The sequence below is a fragment of the Lissotriton helveticus genome, chromosome 5_2, assembly GCF_964261635.1.
Source record: "Lissotriton helveticus chromosome 5_2, aLisHel1.1, whole genome shotgun sequence".
In the NCBI taxonomy this organism is placed as follows: Eukaryota; Metazoa; Chordata; class Amphibia; order Caudata; family Salamandridae; genus Lissotriton; species Lissotriton helveticus.
The window spans coordinates 1,005,370-1,028,707 of NC_136066.1; the positions used below are offsets into that span (position 1 = coordinate 1,005,370).

The 23,338-nt window shown below is 49.5% G+C and overlaps 1 protein-coding gene across 2 annotated transcripts in view; it reads right to left on the minus strand.

The window, feature by feature from the left end:
- Positions 1–13,176: 13,176 nt before the first annotated feature.
- The window catches only part of TBC1D13 (TBC1 domain family member 13), a 161,411-nt gene continuing 151,249 nt past the window's right edge, over positions 13,177–23,338 (minus strand). Inside the window, exons 12-14 of one of the 2 annotated variants that reach the window (XM_078646595.1) lie at positions 20,027–20,705; positions 17,276–17,787; positions 13,177–16,193 (exon numbers count right to left, since the gene is read on the minus strand). In XM_078646595.1, coding sequence (XP_078502721.1) covers positions 20,640–20,705 — 66 coding nt within the window. In that variant the 3' untranslated portion in view covers positions 13,177–16,193; positions 17,276–17,787; positions 20,027–20,639. Of the gene's footprint in view, positions 16,322–17,275; positions 17,788–19,703; positions 20,706–23,338 lie in introns of both variants that reach the window. The other variant, XM_078646594.1, reaches the window with a different exon arrangement.

A 23,338-nucleotide genomic window follows, 5' to 3' on the forward strand; every position in this document is an offset into this window, starting at 1 on the left:
ACTGCGGTCAGGGTAATCTGGTGACTGAGTGCCCAATCCCAGATCGACTGAGCCAGCCGAGACAGGAGAGGAGATTTGGTTCCACCCTGTTTGTTGACATAGTGCATGCTGGTGGTGTTGTCCGTTTGAATCAGTACTGATTCTCCCTGAATCAGACGATGGAAGGATTTGAGAGCCAGAAAGATGGCCATTAACTCTAGCCTGTTGATATGCCAAGAGCGCTGAGGTGGGGACCACTTGCCCTTCACCGATAGACCTAGAAGGTGCGTGCCCCAACCGTCCAGGGAGGCGTCCGTGGTCAGAACGAGTTCTGAAGCGGCGGAGAGGAACGAAGTCCCTTGTGCAATGTTGGACTGTTGAGCCCACCACTTGAGAGCTGTCTTCATGCGAGTGGTTACCCAAATCAGGTCGTTGAAAGAGTTGGTGAACTGGCGCTATTGACTGTCCAACTCCTTTTGGACAGGGCGAGTCTTTAGCCCGCAGTTTGGGATCAGAGAGATGCATGATGACGCCATCCCCAGAAATGACTTTAAGATGCGGACTGAAACGGACTGTTTTGCACAGATAAGAGCCACCAGGCGAAGGATCTTCAATTGGCGCTCCTGAGACACAAAAGCTTTGGCTAGAGATGTATCAAGAGTGGCGCCTAGAAAGTGTCTGTAGAGAGCTGGGTCGACCTGCGACTTCTCGGTATTGATGGAGAGACCGAGGGATCGAAAGACCTCCTGACAGAGTTGGGTATCCAGAGACAGCTGGCTGCGAGACTGTGACTTTATGAGGCAATCGTCCAAGTAAGGAAAAATGTGGACACCCTGCAAGCGCAGATAAGCCACTACTGGAGCCAAAACCTTTGTGAAAACCCGAGGGGCGGAGCGGAGGCCGAAAGGCAACACTCGGAACTGGTAATCTCTGCGTCCCACTCGGAATCTCAGATATTTCTGATGTCTTGGAAGAATCGGCACGGGAAAGTAGGCGTCCTGAAGGTCGATGGTTGTCATGTAGTCGTCTTTGGAGAGAAGACGCAAGATCTCCAAGAGCGTCAGCATGCGGAAGGATTGGCACTTGAGATACTTGTTTAGTGCGCGCAAATCCAGTATTGGACGCCAATCTCCCGTTTTCTTGAGGATTAGGAAAAAACGGGAATAGAATCCCATCCCTCTCTGAGACTTGGGAACCACCTCGATGGCACCTATTAGGATCATTATTCGTATTTGTTTGAAAAGTTCTTTGAGGTGGGTTGGAGGTGGGCCAGATGGAGGTGTGGGAGGAGGGAATTTTACAAACTCCAGAGCATGGCCCTTTGCTACAATATCCAATACCCAACGGTCTGAGGTGATTAAGGACCATTGGGAGGAGAACATGGAGATTCGACCTCCAACCTTTATTGGTGACAGCAAGTCATTGTTTTTTGGAGGCGGAGCCTCTATATGAGGACTTCCCTCGATAGAATTTTGAAGATTGTTGACTGGAAGATTGTTGTTGTTGCTGGGAAGAGTAAAGCTGAGATCCTTGGTTGTAGGAGCGGTATTGTGAGGATCCACCGCGAAAAGTGGAGGAGGTGTGTGGGGATTCCAGTGGTGTATCGAAAAGGTTGACAGACACGGGGGCTCGTGGTAAGGAGGCTTTTATTTTTGTACACAATCTCCGTTTCTGTACAGGCACTCTGTAGAATGGGAGCGGGGTTTCAGGTTTCTCCGACGTGGTGGCTCCCGCTCCGGACCGCCGTTCCCACTGCCTCCTGGGGGTTGTAGGCCGTCTCTCCGCCGTCTCGATGACTCTCGGTACCGGCAAATGAAATAAAACAAGTGTCAGGCAGACTGTCCTCTCTCTCGGACTTGGTACAGGGGAAAAGGGGTGAGGAAACACACGTGCGCACAAATACCCCTGTCAAGTGTTGGGGTTTCAGTGAGGGTGGGGGCTTTTAGTGCTGAGGAGGGGTTAGGGTGTGTGTGCTCAGGACGGCTTGTTCCGTCTAGTGCCCGCCCACCCGCTGAATCTTGACCGTACCTGGTCAAGCCACACTTCGCGGGAAGCGTGGCTGGGCGATGCGTTGTCCCGTTGGCCTCCCGGCTTGCTGATGTTGCCGCCGTCTCTGTCTCCCGCCTTCGCTGGCCTCGGTGTCTCCGCCCTCGGATCCTCTGACCTCCGCTCCTCCTCAGGATACTTTTCCGCTGCTCTCCACTCCTCTTGTCTGTCCTCTTCCTCCGTCCTCCTCCGATCTTCCTCCGTCCTCCGCTCTTCTTCCTCCCTCCTCCGCTGTTCTTCCTCCGTCCTCCGCTGATCTTCCTCCGTCCTCCGCTGATCTTCCTGCTCCCTCGAACTCCACTCCTCTTCGCTCACGCTCCACTCTCGCCACCAGTCTCCTTCGCCTCCTCCGGGTGTCTCGCACACCTGTGTGCTTTCTGGGACGGGTTTTACTGCGGTGTAGGGGGTGTGTCCCAGGACAGGTGCCGCCCAGTTAAAGGTGCAGGGTCGCAGTGCGGACTCCTCCGGCCGGCTGCTGATGACGTCAGGGGTTTTCCATGCCTCCGTATGCTGAGAAGAAAGAGGAGACACATTACTAGGTAAGTCAGGGGGGCCCGCATCCGGGTCCCCATCGTCACACACCTCCCCCCTAGGAATCTCCCGATCGGGGAGAGGAAACCTGGACAGAAAGTCCGCATTGACGTTCTCACACCCCTTCCGGTGGCGGACCTGAAAGCGGAATGGTTGTAGGGCCAGGAACCACCGCATGACTCTAGGATTGTTGGAAATGTTCCTGCTCATCCACATTAGGGGGGCATGGTCTGTATACAACACGAACGGACGCCCCTCCAGGTAATACCTCAGTTTACCGATGGCCCAACGTATGGCAAGACACTCTTTTTCGATAGTCGGATATCGGATCTCACGGGGAAAGAGCTTTCTGCTGATGTAGAGGATGGGTTTTTCCCCACCCACCACTGTATCTTGCAACAACACTGCCCCGATGCCAAAGTCAGAGGCGTCCGTATTCAGGATGAAGGGTTTATTGAAATCCGGGGATGTCAATACAGGACTTGTCGTGATGGCCTTCTTCAGGGTTTGGAAGGCGTTCCACATGGCAGGGGTGGGGCTGTGGTAGTCCACCCGCTTGTGCTGTTTCTTCAAGGTGTCCGTCAGTGGTGCGGCCACGTCCGAAAATGAGGGTATGAACCTCCTGTAGTATCCTACGAGCCCTAAGAAGGCTCGCATGTCTTTGGTCGTTGCAGGAAAAGGGGTGTCGGCGATTGCCCTCACCTTTTCTATGTGCGGCTCTATGGCCCCATGTCCCAAGAGATATCCCAGGTACTTGACCTTCTGGTACCCTATCCGGGATTTCTTCGAATTCACGTGGAGGCCGGCGTCTTTTAGGAGTTGGAGGATTATCTGTAAGTGCTGTAAGTGCTCTTCCCAGGACGGACTAAAAACGATGATATCATCAAGGTAGGCCGAGCTGTATCGGTGATGCCCCTGCAATACCCTATTCATCAGCCTCTGGAAGGTGGCCGGGGCACCATGGAGGCCGAATGGCAGCACATTAAATTCAAAGAGGCCGTCCTGGGTGGCAAAGGCAGTCTTTTTCCGGTCCTCTTCTCGTAACGGTACCTGCCAATATCCCTTGGTCAGGTCCAGGGTACTGATGTACTTGGCTTCCCCTAGCTTTTCAATAAGTTCATCGATCCGAGGGATCGGATACGAGTCAAAGGAGGATACCGCGTTCAGGGCCCGAAAGTCCATACAGAAACGGCTACTGCCGTCTGGTTTTGGCACCATTACGATGGGCGAGGACCACTCGCTCCGGGACGGCCTGATGACTCCCATTTTCAACATTTCTTCCACCTCTCTCCTTATGCCCTCTCTCTTGGCTGCGGGTATCCGGTATGGTCGTTGTTTGACTGTGGTCCCGACTGGTGTCTCTATCCGGTGTTCAGCTAGGGAGGTCCTGCCGGGACGGTCGGAAAAGATGGGAGCAAAGGGGCGAAGGGTCTCTTGTAACCCCGCCCGTTCGTTCACAAACAGTTCGTCGTTCACCACCAGATCCCCCAACGTGGTTTCCGTGGTGGTCGCTGCAGGAGTCGCCAGGTGGGCCGCCACCGGTTTAGGACCCAGCCATTTCTTTAATAGATTGATGTGGAAAATCTGGGTTTTCCTCCCGGCGAGTCGCAGGCGATAGGTGGTCTTCCCGACGGTCTCGATGACTTCGTAGGGACCCTGCCATTCGTTCCGGAATTTCTTCGCCGTCGAGGGCAACAGTACCAGGGCCCAGTCGCCCACCAGCAGCGATCTCCACTTCTTCCCTTTGTTGTATTGTACCTGTTGACGGGTTTGGCTGTTCTCAAGGTTAGTGAAAGCGAGTTCCCTTATTTTACCCAGTTTGTTCTTTAGGTTCGTGCTATATTCCAACAGGGTTCGGGATTCCCCCGTCTGTTCCGTCTCCCGCACTTCTTTTGTCATATCAAGGAGACTCCTGGGTTGTCTTCCGTATAACATCTCGAATGCAGAACATCCCAAGCTGCTTTGTCTCTGACCGCGAATGACGTAGAGGGCTAGCGGCAACAGGGAGTCCCAATCCGTGTTGTTCACGGCCAACATTCTCTTTAACACGGCTTTTAGGGTCCCGTTATAACGTTCTACCAGACCATCGGTCTGGGGATGGTACACCGAGGTTTTGATTTGGTGTAGTCCTAGCAGCTGACATACATCCTTCATTACTTTGGACATGAATGGGGTTCCCTGGTCCGTGAGTATTTCCTTGGGAAACCCCACTCGTGAGAACAACTCCATGAATTTCTCCGCTATGTTACGAGAAGTGGGTGTTTTCAAGGGAAACGCCTCTGGGAAACGAGTGGCGTAGTCCACTATGACTAGTGCATATTTATGTCCTCTTTTGGTCGGTTGTAGAGGACCGATCAGGTCCATCCCTACCCTTTCGAAAGGGGTTCCTATTATAGGTAGGGGTTGCAGAGGAACCGCTGGAGGTCTCTGTGTGTTTTTCCTCTGACACAGGTCACACGTCTGGCAGTGTACTTTGATATCTTGATATATCCCTGGCCAATAAAAGTTCCGGAGCACGTTTTGTGTTGTTTTTTCGCTCCCGATATGCCCTGCTAGCAAGTGGGTATGGGCATAAAACATGATCTGTTCCCGGAAACAGGACGGTACCAGCAGCTGTAAGGGGTCTTCTTGCTTGGCTTGGCGGTATAGGAGGTCGTCTTTTATTACAAAGCGCGGGTATGTTTCCGGCGTGGTGGCCGTCTCGCTATGGGCCTGTTCCCATGCATTGAACAGTGAGACATCGTTTGCCTGGGCAAAGCGGAAACTCCTATCCCCCTCCCAGGGTCCGGCAGCCACTAGGGCGGGGACGGTCGCTTTGTCTCTACCCTCTCCTTGTGTCTGGTCTTTGAAGAGATCCAGGAAATGGGGATTGTCAGTACCCAGGATCAGGGGTTCTGGGAGCGTGTTAAGGACCCCCACTTTCACAACCATCGTGTCTTTTCCTTCTACTTCAAGGGGGAGAAACGCCACCGGGTAGTCCTTCACATCCCCATGCACACATTTTATGTACACCACCGCCCCCTGCATTACCTGAAGGGGCTTCACGTAGCAACCCCGGATGACGGACTGTTTACACCCCGAGTCTAGGAGAGCCCTCACTTCCATCCCGTTGACAATAACACTCACGTGGTAGGCTCCTCCTAGTTCTGCGGAATACATGACGCTCTTGGGTAAGTAGTGGATGTCCATGGGCTCTTCCGGGGCCCGTTTCTGGGGGCATAGACGAGCAATGTGCCCCCACATTCCGCAGTCAAAACACTGAGGACCTCGGAAGGGGGTTTGTTCTGGTGCAGACGGTCTAGGGTGAGGGAGAGAGAGCCCCGGTGGAGCTCTCATCCGTCGCTCTGGCCTAGGTGGAGGCTTGTGTGGTTTCTCCGGCTCAGGGTTGTGGAGACGAGGCTGTGCCCGGGCGTAGGTGGATGCCATTTCCATGGCTTGGGCGGTGGACAGGTTTGAGTGCTGCCTAAGCCATCGTTGTGTTCCGTAGGGGAGAGCCTCGAGATAATGCTCCAGGTATATTCTATCCATGATCTGTTCCTTGGAGCTGGTTGCTGGGGCTAGCCATTTGTCTGCTGCTGATTTAAGACGGAAAAACAGGGTCTTCAGGTTGTCGCCTGCTTGCCCCCTTTCCTTGCGGAATCGCACTCGATAGGCTTCCGCGTCCAGGCCCAGATGGTCCAGTATTATGGTTTTAATCTGTCCATAAGGGGTCTGGCCGTTTCCGTTGGCCACTTGATAGGCCGCCTGAGCCTCCCCGCACAACAAGGGAGCCAAAAAGAACGGCCATTTCTCTACGGGCCACCCACACGCCAAGGCCACCCTCTCAAAATTGGTCAGGAACGCATCTGGGTCCTCACCGGCTATGTATTTCTGCAGGGAGATGCCCGGAGGTGTTGGAGAGGGGCGGGGGTCTCGCACTTGCACACTGGCCGGGTCGTCCGTAACCCGCATACCCTCCAGCTGTGTAACCAATGTATTGCGAAAGGTGTCCCGGTCCAGTTGGGCGGCGGCGAGTTGCTGTTCCACCGCCCAGGCCAGCTGTTCTTGTCCCTTTACTAGCGCCTGTATCATCTCATCCATCTTTGTGTCCTGGATGGAATCTGTTAAGCTGCCCGCATTCTCCACCACTTGTGGGGATTCCAGTGGTGTATCGAAAAGGTTGACAGACACGGGGGCTCGTGGTAAGGAGGCTTTTATTTTTGTACACAATCTCCGTTTCTGTACAGGCACTCTGTAGAATGGGAGCGGGGTTTCAGGTTTCTCCGACGTGGTGGCTCCCGCTCCGGACCGCCGTTCCCACTGCCTCCTGGGGGTTGTAGGCCGTCTCTCCGCCGTCTCGATGACTCTCGGTACCGGCAAATGAAATAAAACAAGTGTCAGGCAGACTGTCCTCTCTCTCGGACTTGGTACAGGGGAAAAGGGGTGAGGAAACACACGTGCGCACAAATACCCCTGTCAAGTGTTGGGGTTTCAGTGAGGGTGGGGGCTTTTAGTGCTGAGGAGGGGTTAGGGTGTGTGTGCTCAGGACGGCTTGTTCCGTCTAGTGCCCGCCCACCCGCTGAATCTTGACCGTACCTGGTCAAGCCACACTTCGCGGGAAGCGTGGCTGGGCGATGCGTTGTCCCGTTGGCCTCCCGGCTTGCTGATGTTGCCGCCGTCTCTGTCTCCCGCCTTCGCTGGCCTCGGTGTCTCCGCCCTCGGATCCTCTGACCTCCGCTCCTCCTCAGGATACTTTTCCGCTGCTCTCCACTCCTCTTGTCTGTCCTCTTCCTCCGTCCTCCTCCGATCTTCCTCCGTCCTCCGCTCTTCTTCCTCCCTCCTCCGCTGTTCTTCCTCCGTCCTCCGCTGATCTTCCTCCGTCCTCCGCTGATCTTCCTGCTCCCTCGAACTCCACTCCTCTTCGCTCACGCTCCACTCTCGCCACCAGTCTCCTTCGCCTCCTCCGGGTGTCTCGCACACCTGTGTGCTTTCTGGGACGGGTTTTACTGCGGTGTAGGGGGTGTGTCCCAGGACAGGTGCCGCCCAGTTAAAGGTGCAGGGTCGCAGTGCGGACTCCTACGGCCGGCTGCTGATGACGTCAGGGGTTTTCCATGCCTCCGTATGCTGAGAAGAAAGAGGAGACACATTACTAGGTAAGTCAGGGGGGCCCGCATCCGGGTCCCCATCGTCACAAGGTGCCACGTCCACGCGCACCCCGAAATGGCTGCTTCCTGAATTGTAAATTGCCTAAAGAACGAGCAGCGTCAGTGTCCTCTTTTATTGTCTGGAGTGCCTCATCCACATGTGCTCCAAAAAGGGAATTGCCGTCGTACGGCATATCCAGGATCTTAGCCTGAACTTCTTGGCGAAACGAGGTCGAACAAAGCCAACCCTGGCGTCTTAAAACAGCTGCACCAGCGAGCTGACGGAAACCTGTGCAAGCGATGTCTACTGCACAGTCAATGATTTCCTACGACGTTCTGTCTTCTTCTCTAAGGATTTTTAAAGCCTCTGCCTTGGAGGAATCCGGTAGGAGGGCCACAAATGCAGCCATGTCAGACCACATCTGACGATCGTAACGCCCCAATATGGCCAAAAGATTTGCTGCCCTCACCGTAGTAGAAGCCATTGTAGAGAACTTACGCCCAATGGCGTCCAGACGGCGACCTTTCTGATCAGGAGGAGCTGTGATGGTAGAAGCTGGGTTCTTGGAGCGACGTTGAGCTGGCTGAGTAACTACAGAATCAGGCGGGGCTGTACAATCAGGCAAGCTGGAGAGCCCTGTGGTGCTTTGTACTTTTTCTCTAAGCGAGGTAGTTGCGCCGGGATGGAATTTGGCGTCGCCATCAACTTAAACCCCTCACTCCAGATGAAATCAATGTTGGGGACAGTATGGATCTGCTTAAGCGGTTGAATTTTGAAGTCGTAGAGAAAACAATCCTCCTCTCTTTGGACTCTAGGTAATTTGAAGCGCTGAGCCGCACTATCCATGAGCTGATGGAAGCTTGCAATGTCCACAGGAGGTGAATCCCCTTGTCCTACTGTGGAGATGGGGTCTGAATTTGATAGTCGTCCCACTTCGTCATATGACCATCATCATCGTCATCATCATCCCGAACTTCGCCATCTTCTCTGTCTTGAGGCAGGGCTCGAAAAATCAATAAAAATGCACTAGACCTGCAAGTCTAGTAAACTACTAAATCTCCTCGACCTAACTGAAAGGCACTTGACCTCAAACTCTAAAAACTGAGCAAATGTGACAAGTTAACAAGATTTAAAGGCATTTTTATTGCTCATTTACGTTGTGAGCAGTAAAGATGCCTTCAAATCTTGCTATCTTGTCACATTTCCTCTGCTTCCAGAAGCAGAGGTCAAGTGTCAGTTTGTATTCCTACTCGCCAGAAAGGGAGAGTAGGACCTAAAAATAGCTCGACTTTAACCAATCTGACTCGCAAATGCGAGCGGTCGAGTGAATTTTTCGAGCCCTGCTCGAGGGACATCCTCCTCATCATCATCAGGATACAAAGTAGTGTGTATCCGTGCTAAAGTTTGAACTTGAGGCAAAGGCGCTACTGGCTGTGATAGTGGAGCAGTAGCAGGAGTCACAGTAGGTGAAAGCACATGTGACTCCGGGGAAACCTGAGGAGACGGTGGGAAACGCTTGTTATAGTCGTCCAACATGTGTTGGAGGATAGTGATGAGTGACAGAGGCAAAGTCGCTGTTTGGACTTGGCTGGAACGGTGTTCTTGTTGAAAATATTGGTCTTTGTGGTCTTTGCTATATTTCTGGCATTTAATGACCAACTCAGACGGGCTGCGTGCCACCAGAAAATGATCATCGACATCCTCCTCAGACTCAGTGTCCTGTTCGGAACCCGTGGCAAACAAGGGTGACGGAGGTTGCATAGCACTCGGGACTGAAATCTGGTCCACAGAGACCTGACGACGCTGGTGCAACGGGTCAGCTTTTGAAGAGGATTCCGTTGATGGAAGTGGCACCAATGGCAGAGAAGCAAAGGAGGATGGCATTGTCGTCGACGAGGTCGTCGTTGAGGCAGGTACTGGTGACGGTATAGCCGTCAATTAAACCGGCTTCAATAAAGAGGTCGTCGACGGGGCCGTCGATGGGCTTGCCGTCGACGGAGTCGTCGTCGATTGGGCTGCCGTCGACGAAGCGCTCGTCGACGGTGGAGCTTTCTTAGTAATCTTCGTCGACGAAGATCTGGCCGTCGACGAAGGAATCTTCTTTGATGACGAGGCAATAGGTATCGTCGACGAGATCGTCTTCAAGCTAAAGCCTACCTTCGTAGACATGGAAGACGTCGACGCTGTCACCGTCGACGAGCCAGAAGCTGAAGTGGTCGTCAGGGTCACCGTCGACGAGCTGGAGACGGCAGATTTCGTTGATGAAGAAACTGTCAACGCCCCAGTCGACGATTTTACATGTTCTTTGACAGAAACATGTGAAGAAGAAGATGCTGCAGACGCATGAGAGTGGAATCTCGTGGGCGTAGACGTAGCAGGAGTAGGTGAAGACAGCACAGGAGCCTTTACAAGTTTCTTTTTCTTCAGAAAAGGGGAAGGCAGGTCCTGTACACTGCTACGTTTGGAGGCAGCCTTTGAGGTTCCGGACACCAGACTTTTAACCTTTGCAGCCATAAGAGGATGCGACCTCTGTCCTTGAGAGTCTTAGTGGAGAAGGTTCTACAGATCTTACACTTGCCAACCTCATGGTCCGGGTAGAGACAGTAAATACACTTCTTGTGGGGATCTTCAGAATAAAGTCTTAACTTCCCACTAGAAGAACAAGCTCTAAATAAAGACTTCTTACTTGAAGACATAGCTGAATTCTCTGGAAACTGAAGTTGAGAGGAAAAAACTGAACAGAGCTCAGGGAGACTCCCTTCACACGACGTGCGGTAGAAAATCTGAGGCACTGAGCTCTGAGGAGAAGGTTCTGGAGGGGTGCTTGCGCCTGATTGGCTGTAGTTTGGACTAACATAATGACTAGGATATGTTACATGTAGTTTTTTTCCTATTGCCATGTGTTCCTATACAGGAATTAGGATGTGGTATTGGCAACTACTTTTAGTGTCTAATTTATGTATTATGTTTTTACAAACATATAATTTTTTAGTATTTATTGCTATTTTATGTACCGTGGGACTCCCACTCCGACGACGGGGAATATTCAAGCATGTGAATCTATGAAAGACACCCCAATACTGGAGAAGTAGCCCTATATGCTGATGACCTAATGATATTCACAAGAGACTTAGCAGGTTCTCTCCCAGTTATTTTATTTATTTATTTATTCATTCAAAGTTTTATATAGCGCGAACAAGATCTTTGCAGATATCAGAGCGCTTTACAGTAACAGAGGTTAGGGGCAACAAGGGGGGGGGTGATTATACACACTCTTAAAAACAATATATTAGTCGGTAGTAAGTGAGTTGCAAGGTAAGAAAGCAATCAGGTAAGAGTATAACAACAATAAACAATAGGCAATCAAAAATACAGAGCTGTGCAATGTCTTTGATCCAGTAACAATAGTGTTCAGGTGAACTTAGCCATAAGGATGGCTTTTACCTCTTTCTTAAAGAATGCAGTGGAGGGGATAAGCCTGGTTTCAGGCGGGAGTGAATTCCAGATCCTGGGTGCCATTCCTGAGAAGGAGCGTTTGTATGTTTTTTCCTTCCGGAATCTTCTAGGTTTCAGGAGGAGTTTTTTTGTGCTTCTATTGGATCTCGAGCCTCCTGATATAGTCAGCTTTTAAGTGAGGTAGTTGGGTGAATTGTGGTGTAGACACTCTGCGACCCTTCGGGAATGTTTCGGGTTACTTAGTTAACCAACAAAAAACAGAGGTCATGGAATGGAAATCCAGCAGTAACAGTCCATTGGTACAATAGAAAATAAGATATATGGGAGTTCAGCTGGTGAAATATCTGGATGCTGTAGCCCAGTTGAATTTGAACAAAGTTGCGACTGAAACTAAGAAGTTATTAATAGTGTGGGGAGGCCTCCCACTCTCCTTTATAGGAAGATGGACTATTTTAAAAATGTCAATACTATTGAAGCTCACATTCATTTTTAATGCAGTACCATTAGAGTTTACGTTAGAATGGTTTAAGAGACTACAGGAAGAGCGGAGTAGTTTCATTTGGGTCTCAAAAGGAGTGAGAATTGCCTGGAAGAAGTTACGTAGGAAAAAAGAGCAAGGGGGCATTGGAAGCCCACGCTTTTATCAGTGCTGCCGAACATTTGAGTTCAATAATTTAGGTCTTTACTCGTAGAGAATTTTGCTTTTACCCCACACTTTCAGGCCATGACGAAGAGCTTACCAGTGGAGGGTGACTATTTTCTCTATAAATTCGGGCATCCAAAGTACTTTAAAAAAGTTAGACTGAAGACATTACATGATGCATGTAGGCTATAGTATCAAATCAGGCGAACACTACGGATACCCAACTATAGTACCTTTGCCCCAAGATAGGACACCCTAGGAACCCCAGAATGTCTGAAAGACAGGTTATCAACCCCGTTAATAGAAAGAGGAGTAACCAAGTGGGGTCATTTGGAGGAGGAGTGTACCCTAATCCCCTCGGAAGCCTTACTGGTTATCACAAAGTGCAACTCGTAAGTTGAACAAGGGGTCTTGGAAAAGACGGGAAAGGGAACTTCATATGGGAAGAAAAGATACAACAAAATCAGTCCCCAAGAAAAGAGATATCAAAGTGGTACTGGATGTTAGTACTTCCTGGAGAACAGGAATTTACGTTGCCAACAGAGATCTGGAGGAGGGACCTGCCGACGCTGGATGTACAAACCTTACGGCAAATATCAATGTCTACTCTTTGGGCAACAATCATATCTGCACCTCTCAGAAACAATCATCTATTTACAGCACACAGAGGTTAATGGACGCTGAAAAGGTTGTCGAAGTTGAGTAACCAAGAGGCAAAGAAATGCAATGAGTGACGAAGAAAAGGCGCATGATATCCATGTGTTCTGCAGTTGTCCTCAGATCCAGAATTATTGGCAAGACGTGGGGAAGGTGCTTACAGATATTAGGGGTCAAGAAGTGGAGGTAAGCATAGCACTAGTGTTTTTTGGGGTCACAAATGGTAGAGGGCTATCGATTAAATTGAATAAAAACAAGAGTATTTATTATTTGTATTGATACTATTGGCAAGGTGAGAGATATGTATAAAGTGGGTGCTCCAATGCCCACTGTTGGCATGGGAAAGTTTAGCATCAGTTCAAAGGGTCAATAGACTGGACCGTAGCAGCATCCACACCAAGAGGACAACATCTTTGGGATATGTGGGAACTGTGGCATAAATTACGATGAAATGATAAGCGAGATGAGTTACGGAGAGAACCTGACCAGTGATTATGCATCTAAGCAATAAACCTTAATATTGGAGTTTTGTGGTGGAATCACGCGGGTGCCTCCCTTTGGTGTTCAGGTCGCTCATGAAGCGTACGGGTCCCTTCCATATGAGTGATATTCCCGCTCCTGTTCTGGAGAGAGCTGGAAGATTAGAACTTGCATTCTTGGAATGCAAGCCCTTTTGACCTTCAATCTTTATTGCACAAATGAGGACACTGGAAAACAAAAGCATCAATAGGAAGCAAAAGTTGAAAAACAAAATCAATTTATTAGGACAAAGTGTAACAAAGAACTGCACAAAACATAATTGGGTTTAGGGGAACAGTCCACGAGCCTCACGGGCAAGCAGCCAGAAATTACACAAAGTGGAAGAGCACGTAGAGGTCGCCCCCCAAAGGCGCTTCCTGCAGCGCAGACCCCCCCCAGAAGGCGCTTCCTCCAGCGCAGACATTGTGAGTAAATGTTAGCTCTCGTCGAAACCCTGTAAGCCTGGTGCCAGTTCCTGGAGCGCTCGCTGGCCCTGGAATGTCTGTAGTATACCTTCAGCAGCTCTGGCCACAGGGTGGTGCTCCTATACTCCTTACTGCACTGAATTGTCTCTGGCGGTGTGTGCCTCTTCCCCTCACTGCAATACCTTCTACTTATCCTGCACCGACCCCATGGCTGCACTTCAAACACTTAGAGCAGAGCATGACATGAAAAAGGGACGTCATTGTGTAGCACCCCCTGCTAAGCGCCTAGCTGTAACAGCTCCATACCACTTTCCAGACTCTTTCATGTCTCAAAACCAGAGCCTTCACCTCCTCTGCTGAGACCGCTCTTGCTCTTTCTCACTGACCTCTTACATGATCTTTGCACGAGTCACCTCACCACCTCCCACGTGCGCCTCCCTATATCTTCCTAATCTCTCACAAATATGTGCTTACACCTGAGCCCCCCACAACCCACCACTCCACTCACGGCTTCCCCTGGAACCTCCCTCCCAGCACTCTGAGCGTCTCCAACACTTCCACGACTATGGGCTCAGCTTCACTCGCTGCACAGTACCAGGGTATTCGCCTGAAGCTCCCAACCATTCTGCATCCGCAGGCATGGATTGCACAGCGAAGACAAGGGAATCGACACATGGTTGGCTTATTCCAGTTCCAATCACTGATGGGAAGCATTCAACCCAAGAGTCCTGCATACAGCCACCGGATGAGACCATTGGCCCACACCACCTCCCCACGGCCACCGATTGAAAGCCCTGTCCTAGGAAACCAGTCTAAGACCACTGGTTTACGACGCCTGCCTCTGACCAGTGAATGACACCACTCCTCACCAATCTATGAAGCCTGCGCAGGGCCTCGGATGAGACCAGTGACCCCTAACACCTGCCCACGGCCGCAGAATGAGAGCCCTGGCCTCGGGTGCCAGCCTACGGCTGGGAAAAGGCCATTGGCAGTAGCTCATTCTTGACCACTGAATGAGACTCCGCGCCTCTTGTCCATGACCACTGGATTAAACCACTGGCGAGCCACACATAGGGTCCACAGTAGCGAGCTTTGATTATGAGGTAGGATTCTTGATTCTACTCTAGCGTGGAGGGCAGCAGGGTGTGGTACGACTCAGCAAACAAACACACAGAACTAGCAGTTTCAAGCAGCACAGGTACAGCTGGGGTCTGCAATGGATGCAGGATTGGAAGAACAGTCAAGAGGTCCTTGGGGCCTTATAATCCTTTTGAGATGTGTTTGAACTGCACATGATCCCCACAAGATTACAGATGATGCTGAGAGGGTGCAGGTCTCTGACATGTAGAGTGTGCAGCCAGTCCCATCCAAAGTCCGCAACCGTACTAGAATCTCAGTGTTTCCGAGCGGTCAATGACGCGGTTAATATTCTTGCAGCGCTACTAGGAGTGGGTCAATAATGCTTGTTTGGCACCTCGACCAAGCAGCATCTTTACCTGGAGCGATGCCCCCTTGAAACACAAAGTTACAGCTCTTGGTCAAAAGCGACATTTGCAACCAGCACATGATTTCCGCAACCTAAGGTTTCCGCCCTTCTTCTCGCCTCCTGGAAATCCAGTCCTTTGAAATATGAGGCGTTTTAGAAGAAGGAGTAGGGCTATCTAAAGTTACAAGAAAAGCAGCGACAGAGCGAGCAATGGTCTCCACCCGCCTTCAACACTCACTCATGCACATTGCTCCAGGCGTCTCCATCGATCTACCGTGAGGTTTTGAGTGGCAAAGTTCTCGGCATCTCCTCGTCATTGCTGCATGTGTTTATCCAAGAAGTACTTGTACTCTTCTACGTTGTGAAGCCTCCATTTCTGTGCGGTGCCAGCTGTAGCTGTGACCCAGCCTGCACCCATCAGAACCCTGACAGTGGGTCATGCTACAAGAACCCCCTCAGTGGCTGCTGAGGAACATGCAAGCTGATCAGGAGTCAATGTGATGTGAGATGAGGGCACTGTAAGGAATGCAACAGACCTTGGTCTTGGAGGAACAGTGCAGACAGTCATGTATGTAAATAAGCAGTGTGGTTACATGTGTTGTAATATCCAGGCATGCATGGAGGTGCCAAAATAGTGCAGGACATGCGTGCAGCCTAGAGCAGTGCGGTGCACATATAACCGTAAAATGTACAGCGTGCATGTGTAGGAGTGTAAGAGCAGCTGAGCCTATGGGTGGACAGGGACCAGGACAGAGTGTACAGGTGAACAGTAGCAGCAGGATGCGAGTATGGGTGAGAGCAGCAGGTACACGTAAGTGCTTCTGAGCAGCATTATCGTAGCTACACTGTGCACTATAGTGTTGTAGGTGTGTAACAGCAGCATGGATGAACAGAGGTGAGAGTAGTAGGGTGCAGACGTATGTGTGCAAGAGCAGCAGGGGCACACATGTAAAGGATAGCATGTGGAGGTGTTGAGAGAAGAGATTTAAGAGCAGCGGGCACCCGTGCAACAGTTAGGATCAGCACAGTGCGTCCATAGATACAGATGTCCGTATAGAACTGCAGGAGTTGCAAAGTGGATGAGTAGCTTGGGTGGATATGTAGTGTACATGGGGAGCAGGAGGAAAGGGGCTGAAATGGTTGTAGTGGGTGCACATGTGCACGAAAGCAGGGCGTGTGACGAGCTCTATAAGGGTGCAAGGAGGAAAGGAAAAACAAATGTTGGATGTGCAAGAGTGGCTGTAGGACAGCAGAAGGGGGTGCCTGGAGGACATGAGGGGTTGTAAGGTTAGAGATGCAGGAGTGACTGTAGGACAGAAGGGAGAGCCTGGAAGAGATGAGGGGTTTTAAGGTTAGAGGAGCAGGAGTGACTGTAGGACAGAAGGGAGAACCTGGAAGAGATGAGGGGTTTTAAGGTTAGAGGAGCAGGAGTGACTGTAGGACAGAAGGGAGAGCCTGGAAGAGATGAGGGGTTTTAAGGTTAGAGATGCAGGAGTGACTGTAGGACAGAAGGGATAGCCTGGAAGAGATGAGGGGTTTTAAGGTTAGAGGTGCAGGAGTGAGTGTAGGACAGAAGGGAGAGCCTTGAAGTGGTGAGGGGTTTTAAGGTTAGAGGAGCAGGAGTGACTGTAGGACAGAAGGGAGAGCCTGGAAGAGATGAGGGGTTGCATGGTTAGAGGTGAAGGAGTGACTATAGGACAGAAGGGAGAGCCTGGAAGAGATGAGGTGTTGTAAGGTTAGAGGTGAAGGAGTGACTATAGGACAGAAGGGAGAGCCTGGAAGAGATGAGGGGTTGTAAGCTAAGGTGACAGAGTGACTGTAGGACAGAAGGGAGAGCCTGGAAGAGATGAGGGGTTGTAAGCTAAGGTGACAGAGTGACTGTAGGACAGAAGGGAGAGCCTGGAAGAGATGAGGGGTTGTAAGCTAAGGTGACAGAGTGACTGTAGGACAGAAGGGAGAGCCTGGAAGAGATGAGGGGTTGTAAGGTTAGAGGTGAAGGAGTGAGTGTAGGACAGAAGGGAGAGCCTGGAAGAGATGAGGTGTTGTAAGGTTAGAGGTGAAGGAGTGACTATGGGACAGAAGGGAGAGCCTGGAAGAGATGAGGGGTTGTAAGGTTAGAGGTGAAGGAGTGACTGTAGGACAGAAGGGAGAGCCTGGAAGAGATGAGGGGTTGTAAGGTTAGAGGTGAAGGAGTGAGTGTAGGACAGAAGGGAGAGCCTTGAAGTGATGAGGGGTTTTAAGGTTAGAGGTGAAGGAGTGAGTGTAGGACAGAAGGGAGAGCCTTGAAGTGGTGAGGGGTTTTAAGGTTAGAGGTGAAGGAGTGAGTGTAGGACAGAAGGGAGAGCCTGGAAGAGATGAGGGGTTGCATGGTTAGAGGTGAAGGAGTGACTATAGGACAGAAGGGAGAGCCTGGAAGAGATGAGGGGTTTTAAGGTTAGAGGTGCAGGAGTGAGTGTAGGACAGAAGGGAGAGCCTTGAAGTGATGAGGGGTTGTAAGGTTAGAGGTGAAGGAGTGACTATAGGACAGAAGGGAGAGCCTGGAAGAGATGAGGGGTTGTAAGGTTAGAGGTGAAGGAGTGACTGTAGGACAGAAGGGAGAGCCTGGAAGAGATGAGGGGTTGTAAGGTTAGAGGTGAAGGAGTGAGTGTAGGACAGAAGGGAGAGCCTTGAAGTGATGAGGGGTTTTAAGGTTAGAGGTGAAGGAGTGAGTGTAGGACAGAAGGGAGAGCCTTGAAGTGGTGAGGGGTTTTAAGGTTAGAGGTGAAGGAGTGAGTGTAGGACAGAAGGGAGAGCCTGGAAGAGATGAGGGGTTGTAAGGTTAGAGGTGAAGGAGTGACTGTAGGACAGAAGGGAGAGCCTTGAAGTGATGAGGGGTTTTAAGGTTAGAGGTGAAGGAGTGATTGTAGGACAGAAGGGAGAGCCTGGAAGAGATGAGGGGTTTTAAGGTTAGAGGTGCAGGAGTGAGTGTAGGACAGAAGGGAGAGCCTTGAAGTGATGAGGGGTTGTAAGGTTAGAGGTGAAGGAGTGACTATAGGACAGAAGGGAGAGCCTGGAAGAGATGAGGGGTTGTAAGGTTAGAGGTGAAGGAGTGACTGTAGGACAGAAGGGAGAGCCTTGAAGTGATGAGGGGTTTTAAGGTTAGAGGTGAAGGAGTGAGTGTAGGACAGAAGGGAGAGCCTTGAAGTGATGAGGGGTTTTAAGGTTAGAGGTGCAGGAGTGACTGTAGGACAGAAGGGAGAGCCTGGAAGAGATGAGGGGTTTTAAGGTTAGAGGAGCAGGAGTGAGTGTAGGACAGAAGGGAGAGCCTTGAAGTGATGAGGGGTTTTAAGGTTAGAGGTGAAGGAGTGAGTGTAGGACAGAAGGGAGAGCCTGGAAGAGATGAGGGGTTGTAAGGTTAGAGGTGAAGGAGTGAGTGTAGGACAGAAGGGAGAGCCTTGAAGTGGTGAGGGGTTTTAAGGTTAGAGGAGCAGGAGTGACTGTAGGACAGAAGGGAGAGCCTGGAAGAGATGAGGGGTTGCATGGTTAGAGGTGAAGGAGTGACTATAGGACAGAAGGGAGAGCCTGGAAGAGATGAGGTGTTGTAAGGTTAGAGGTGAAGGAGTGACTATAGGACAGAAGGGAGAGCCTGGAAGAGATGAGGGGCTGTAAGCTAAGGTGACAGAGTGACTGTAGGACAGAAGGGAGAGCCTGGAAGAGATGAGGGGTTGTAAGCTAAGGTGACAGAGTGACTGTAGGACAGAAGGGAGAGCCTGGAAGAGATGAGGGGTTGTAAGGTTAGAGGTGAAGGAGTGAGTGTAGGACAGAAGGGAGAGCCTGGAAGAGATGAGGTGTTGTAAGGTTATAGGTGAAGGAGTGACTATGGGACAGAAGGGAGAGCCTGGAAGAGATGAGGGGTTGTAAGGTTAGAGGTGAAGGAGTGACTGTAGGACAGAAGGGAGAGCCTGGAAGAGATGAGGGGTTGTAAGGTTAGAGGTGAAGGAGTGAGTGTAGGACAGAAGGGAGAGCCTTGAAGTGATGAGGGGTTTTAAGGTTAGAGGTGAAGGAGTGAGTGTAGGACAGAAGGGAGAGCCTTGAAGTGGTGAGGGGTTTTAAGGTTAGAGGTGAAGGAGTGAGTGTAGGACAGAAGGGAGAGCCTGGAAGAGATGAGGGGTTGCATGGTTAGAGGTGAAGGAGTGACTATAGGACAGAAGGGAGAGCCTGGAAGTGATGAGGGGTTTTAAGGTTAGAGGTGAAGGAGTGAGTGTAGGACAGAAGGGAGAGCCTTGAAGTGATGAGGGGTTGTAAGGTTAGAGGTGAAGGAGTGACTATAGGACAGAAGGGAGAGCCTGGAAGAGATGAGGGGTTGTAAGGTTAGAGGTGAAGGAGTGACTGTAGGACAGAAGGGAGAGCCTTGAAGTGATGAGGGGTTTTAAGGTTAGAGGTGAAGGAGTGATTGTAGGACAGAAGGGAGAGCCTGGAAGAGATGAGGGGTTTTAAGGTTAGAGGTGCAGGAGTGAGTGTAGGACAGAAGGGAGAGCCTTGAAGTGATGAGGGGTTGTAAGGTTAGAGGTGAAGGAGTGACTATAGGACAGAAGGGAGAGCCTGGAAGAGATGAGGGGTTGTAAGGTTAGAGGTGAAGGAGTGACTGTAGGACAGAAGGGAGAGCCTTGAAGTGATGAGGGGTTTTAAGGTTAGAGGTGAAGGAGTGAGTGTAGGACAGAAGGGAGAGCCTTGAAGTGATGAGGGGTTTTAAGGTTAGAGGTGCAGGAGTGACTGTAGGACAGAAGGGAGAGCCTGGAAGAGATGAGGGGTTTTAAGGTTAGAGGAGCAGGAGTGAGTGTAGGACAGAAGGGAGAGCCTTGAAGTGATGAGGGGTTTTAAGGTTAGAGGTGAAGGAGTGAGTGTAGGACAGAAGGGAGAGCCTGGAAGAGATGAGGGGTTGTAAGGTTAGAGGTGAAGGAGTGAGTGTAGGACAGAAGGGAGAGCCTTGAAGTGATGAGGGGCTTTAAGGTTAGAGGTGAAGGAGTGAGTGTAGGACAGAAGGGAGAGCCTTGAAGTGGTGAGGGGTTTTAAGGTTAGAGGTGAAGCAGTGATTGTAGGACAGAAGGGAGAGCCTGGAAGAGATGAGGGGTTGTAAGGTTAGAGGTGCAGGAGTGACTGTAGGCCAGCAGCAGGGAGTGCCTGGAAGAGATGAGGGGTTGTAAGGTTAGAGGTGCAGGAGTCATTGTAGGACAGAAGGGAGAGCCTGGAAGAGATGAGGGGTTGTAAGGTTAGAGGTGCAGGAGTGACTGTAGGCCATCAGCAGGAAGTGCCTGGAAGAGATGAGGGGTTGTAAGGTTAGAGGTGCAGGAGTGATTGTAGGACAGAAGGGAGAGCCTGGAAGAGATGAGGGGTTTTAAGGTTAGAGGTGCAGGAGTGACTGTAGGATAGTGGCATGGAATGCACACTGCGTGGAGGACTGTAAGGTTAGAGGCAATGTGGCGGGACAGCAGCATGAACACTGTTTGATGATAGCAGCCTTACTGATTCTTACTGGAGCTGTAGAGTATAGACACTCTGGAAGATGAAATGTGCTCAGCCGATTACTGATGTGACTAAAAATCAATTCATCCAACAGCACAGTCCGGCCGGATGAGTCTTTGATAAAATCAAAAGAGCGGCATTGATATCCATATCCATGGCCAGGGCCCGGCCTGAAGAGTGCAGAGGCAGATCTCCCTTAGTACATGGACGCATCGTCTCCTACGATGCTTCGCAGTCTCATCATCTCCAAGAGGCACAAGGCAGACGTCTGCTATTTCAAGTCCTGCAGCTCTCTGGCTTTCTTAATGATGAGATGAACGTCCGAGATGGGGTAGTCCTGCAAAAGAAAGGCAACGTGATTACTGAGGCAGAACCAATATCTGGCTGATCCCACCCTTAGGGAAATCCAGGAACCATACTCCTCATACCACCATGCACCACTGTGAGCAATATCAACATATCCTACTCTGAAGATCATAACACCATGCACTACTGTGAACAATATCAACATATCCTACTCTGAAGAACATCATAACACCATGCTCTACTGTGAGCAATATCAACATATCCTACTCTGAAGAACATCATAACACCATGCACCACTGTGAGCAATATCAACATATCCTACTCGGAAGATCATAACACCATGCTCTACTGTGAGCAATATCAACATATCCTACTCTGAAGAACATCATAACACCATGCTCTACTGTGAGCAATATCAACATATCCTACTCTGAAGAACATCATAACACCATGCACTACTGTGAGCAATATCAACATATCCTACTCTGAAGATCATAACACCACGCACTACTGTGAGCAATATCAACATATCCTACTCTGAAGATCATAACACCATGCACCACTGTGAGTATTATCAACATATCCTACTCTGAAGAACATCATAACACCATGCTCTACTGTGAGCAATATCTACATATCCTACTCTGAAGATCATAACACCATGCTCTACTGTGAGCAATATCAACATATCCTACTCTGAAGAACATCATAACACCATGCACCACTGTGAGCAATATCAACATATCCTACTCGGAAGATCATAACACCATGCTCTACTGTGAGCAATATCAACATATCCTACTCTGAAGAACATCATAACACCATGCTCTACTGTGAGCAATATCAACATATCCTACTCTGAAGAACATCATAACACCATGCTCTACTGTGAGCAATATCAACATATCCTACTCTGAAGAACATCATAACACCATGCTCTACTGGGAGCAATATCTACATATCCTACTCTGAAGATCATAACACCATGCTCTACTGTGAGCAATATCAACATATCCTACTCTGAAGAACATCATAACACCATGCTCTACTGTGAGCAATATCAATATATCCTACTCGGAAGATCATAACACCATGCTCTACTGTGAGCAATATCAACATATCCTACTCTGAAGAACATCATAACACCATGCTCTACTGTGAGCAATATCTACATATCCTACTCTGAAGATCATAACACCATGCTCTACTGTGAGCAATATCAACATATCCTACTCTGAAGAACATCATAACACCATGCACCACTGTGAGCAATATCAACATATACTACTCTGAAGATCATAACACCATGCTCTACTGTGAGCAATATCAACATATCCTACTCTGAAGAACATCATAACACCATGCTCTACTGTGAGCAATATCAACATATCCTACTCTGAAGAACATCATAACACCATGCACTACTGTGAGCAATATCAACATATCCTACTCTGAAGATCATAACACCATGCTCTACTGTGAGCAATATCAACATATCCTACTCTGAAGAACATCATAACACCATGCTCTACTATGAGCAATATCAACATATCCTACTCTGAAGAACATCATAACACCATGCACTACTGTGAGCAATATCAACATATCCTACTCTGAAGATCATAACACCATGCTCTACTGTGAGCAATATCAACATATCCTACTCTGAAGAACATCATAACACCATGCTCTACTGTGAGCAATATCAACATATCCTACTCTGAAGAACATCATAACACCATGCACTACTGTGAGCAATATCAACATATCCTACTCTGAAGATCATAACACCACGCACTACTGTGAGCAATATCAACATATCCTACTCTGAAGATCATAACACCATGCACCACTGTGAGTAATATCAACATATCCTACTCTGAAGAACATCATAACACCATGCTCTACTGTGAGTAATATCAACATATCCTACTCTGAAGAACATCATAACACCATGCTCTACTGTGAGCAATATCTACATATCCTACTCTGAAGATCATAACACCATGCTCTACTGTGAGCAATATCAACATATCCTACTCTGAAGAACATCATAACACCATGCACCACTGTGAGCAATATCAACATATCCTACTCGGAAGATCATAACACCATGCTCTACTGTGAGCAATATCAACATATCCTACTCTGAAGAACATCATAACACCATGCTCTACTGTGAGCAATATCAACATATCCTACTCTGAAGAACATCATAACACCATGCTCTACTGTGAGCAATATCAACATATCCTACTCTGAAGAACATCATAACACCATGCTCTACTGGGAGCAATATCTACATATCCTACTCTGAAGATCATAACACCATGCTCTACTGTGAGCAATATCAACATATCCTACTCTGAAGAACATCATAACACCATGCTCTACTGTGAGCAATATCAATATATCCTACTCGGAAGATCATAACACCATGCTCTACTGTGAGCAATATCAACATATCCTACTCTGAAGAACATCATAACACCATGCTCTACTGTGAGCAATATCTACATATCCTACTCTGAAGATCATAACACCATGCTCTACTGTGAGCAATATCAACATATCCTACTCTGAAGAACATCATAACACCATGCACCACTGTGAGCAATATCAACATATACTACTCTGAAGATCATAACACCATGCTCTACTGTG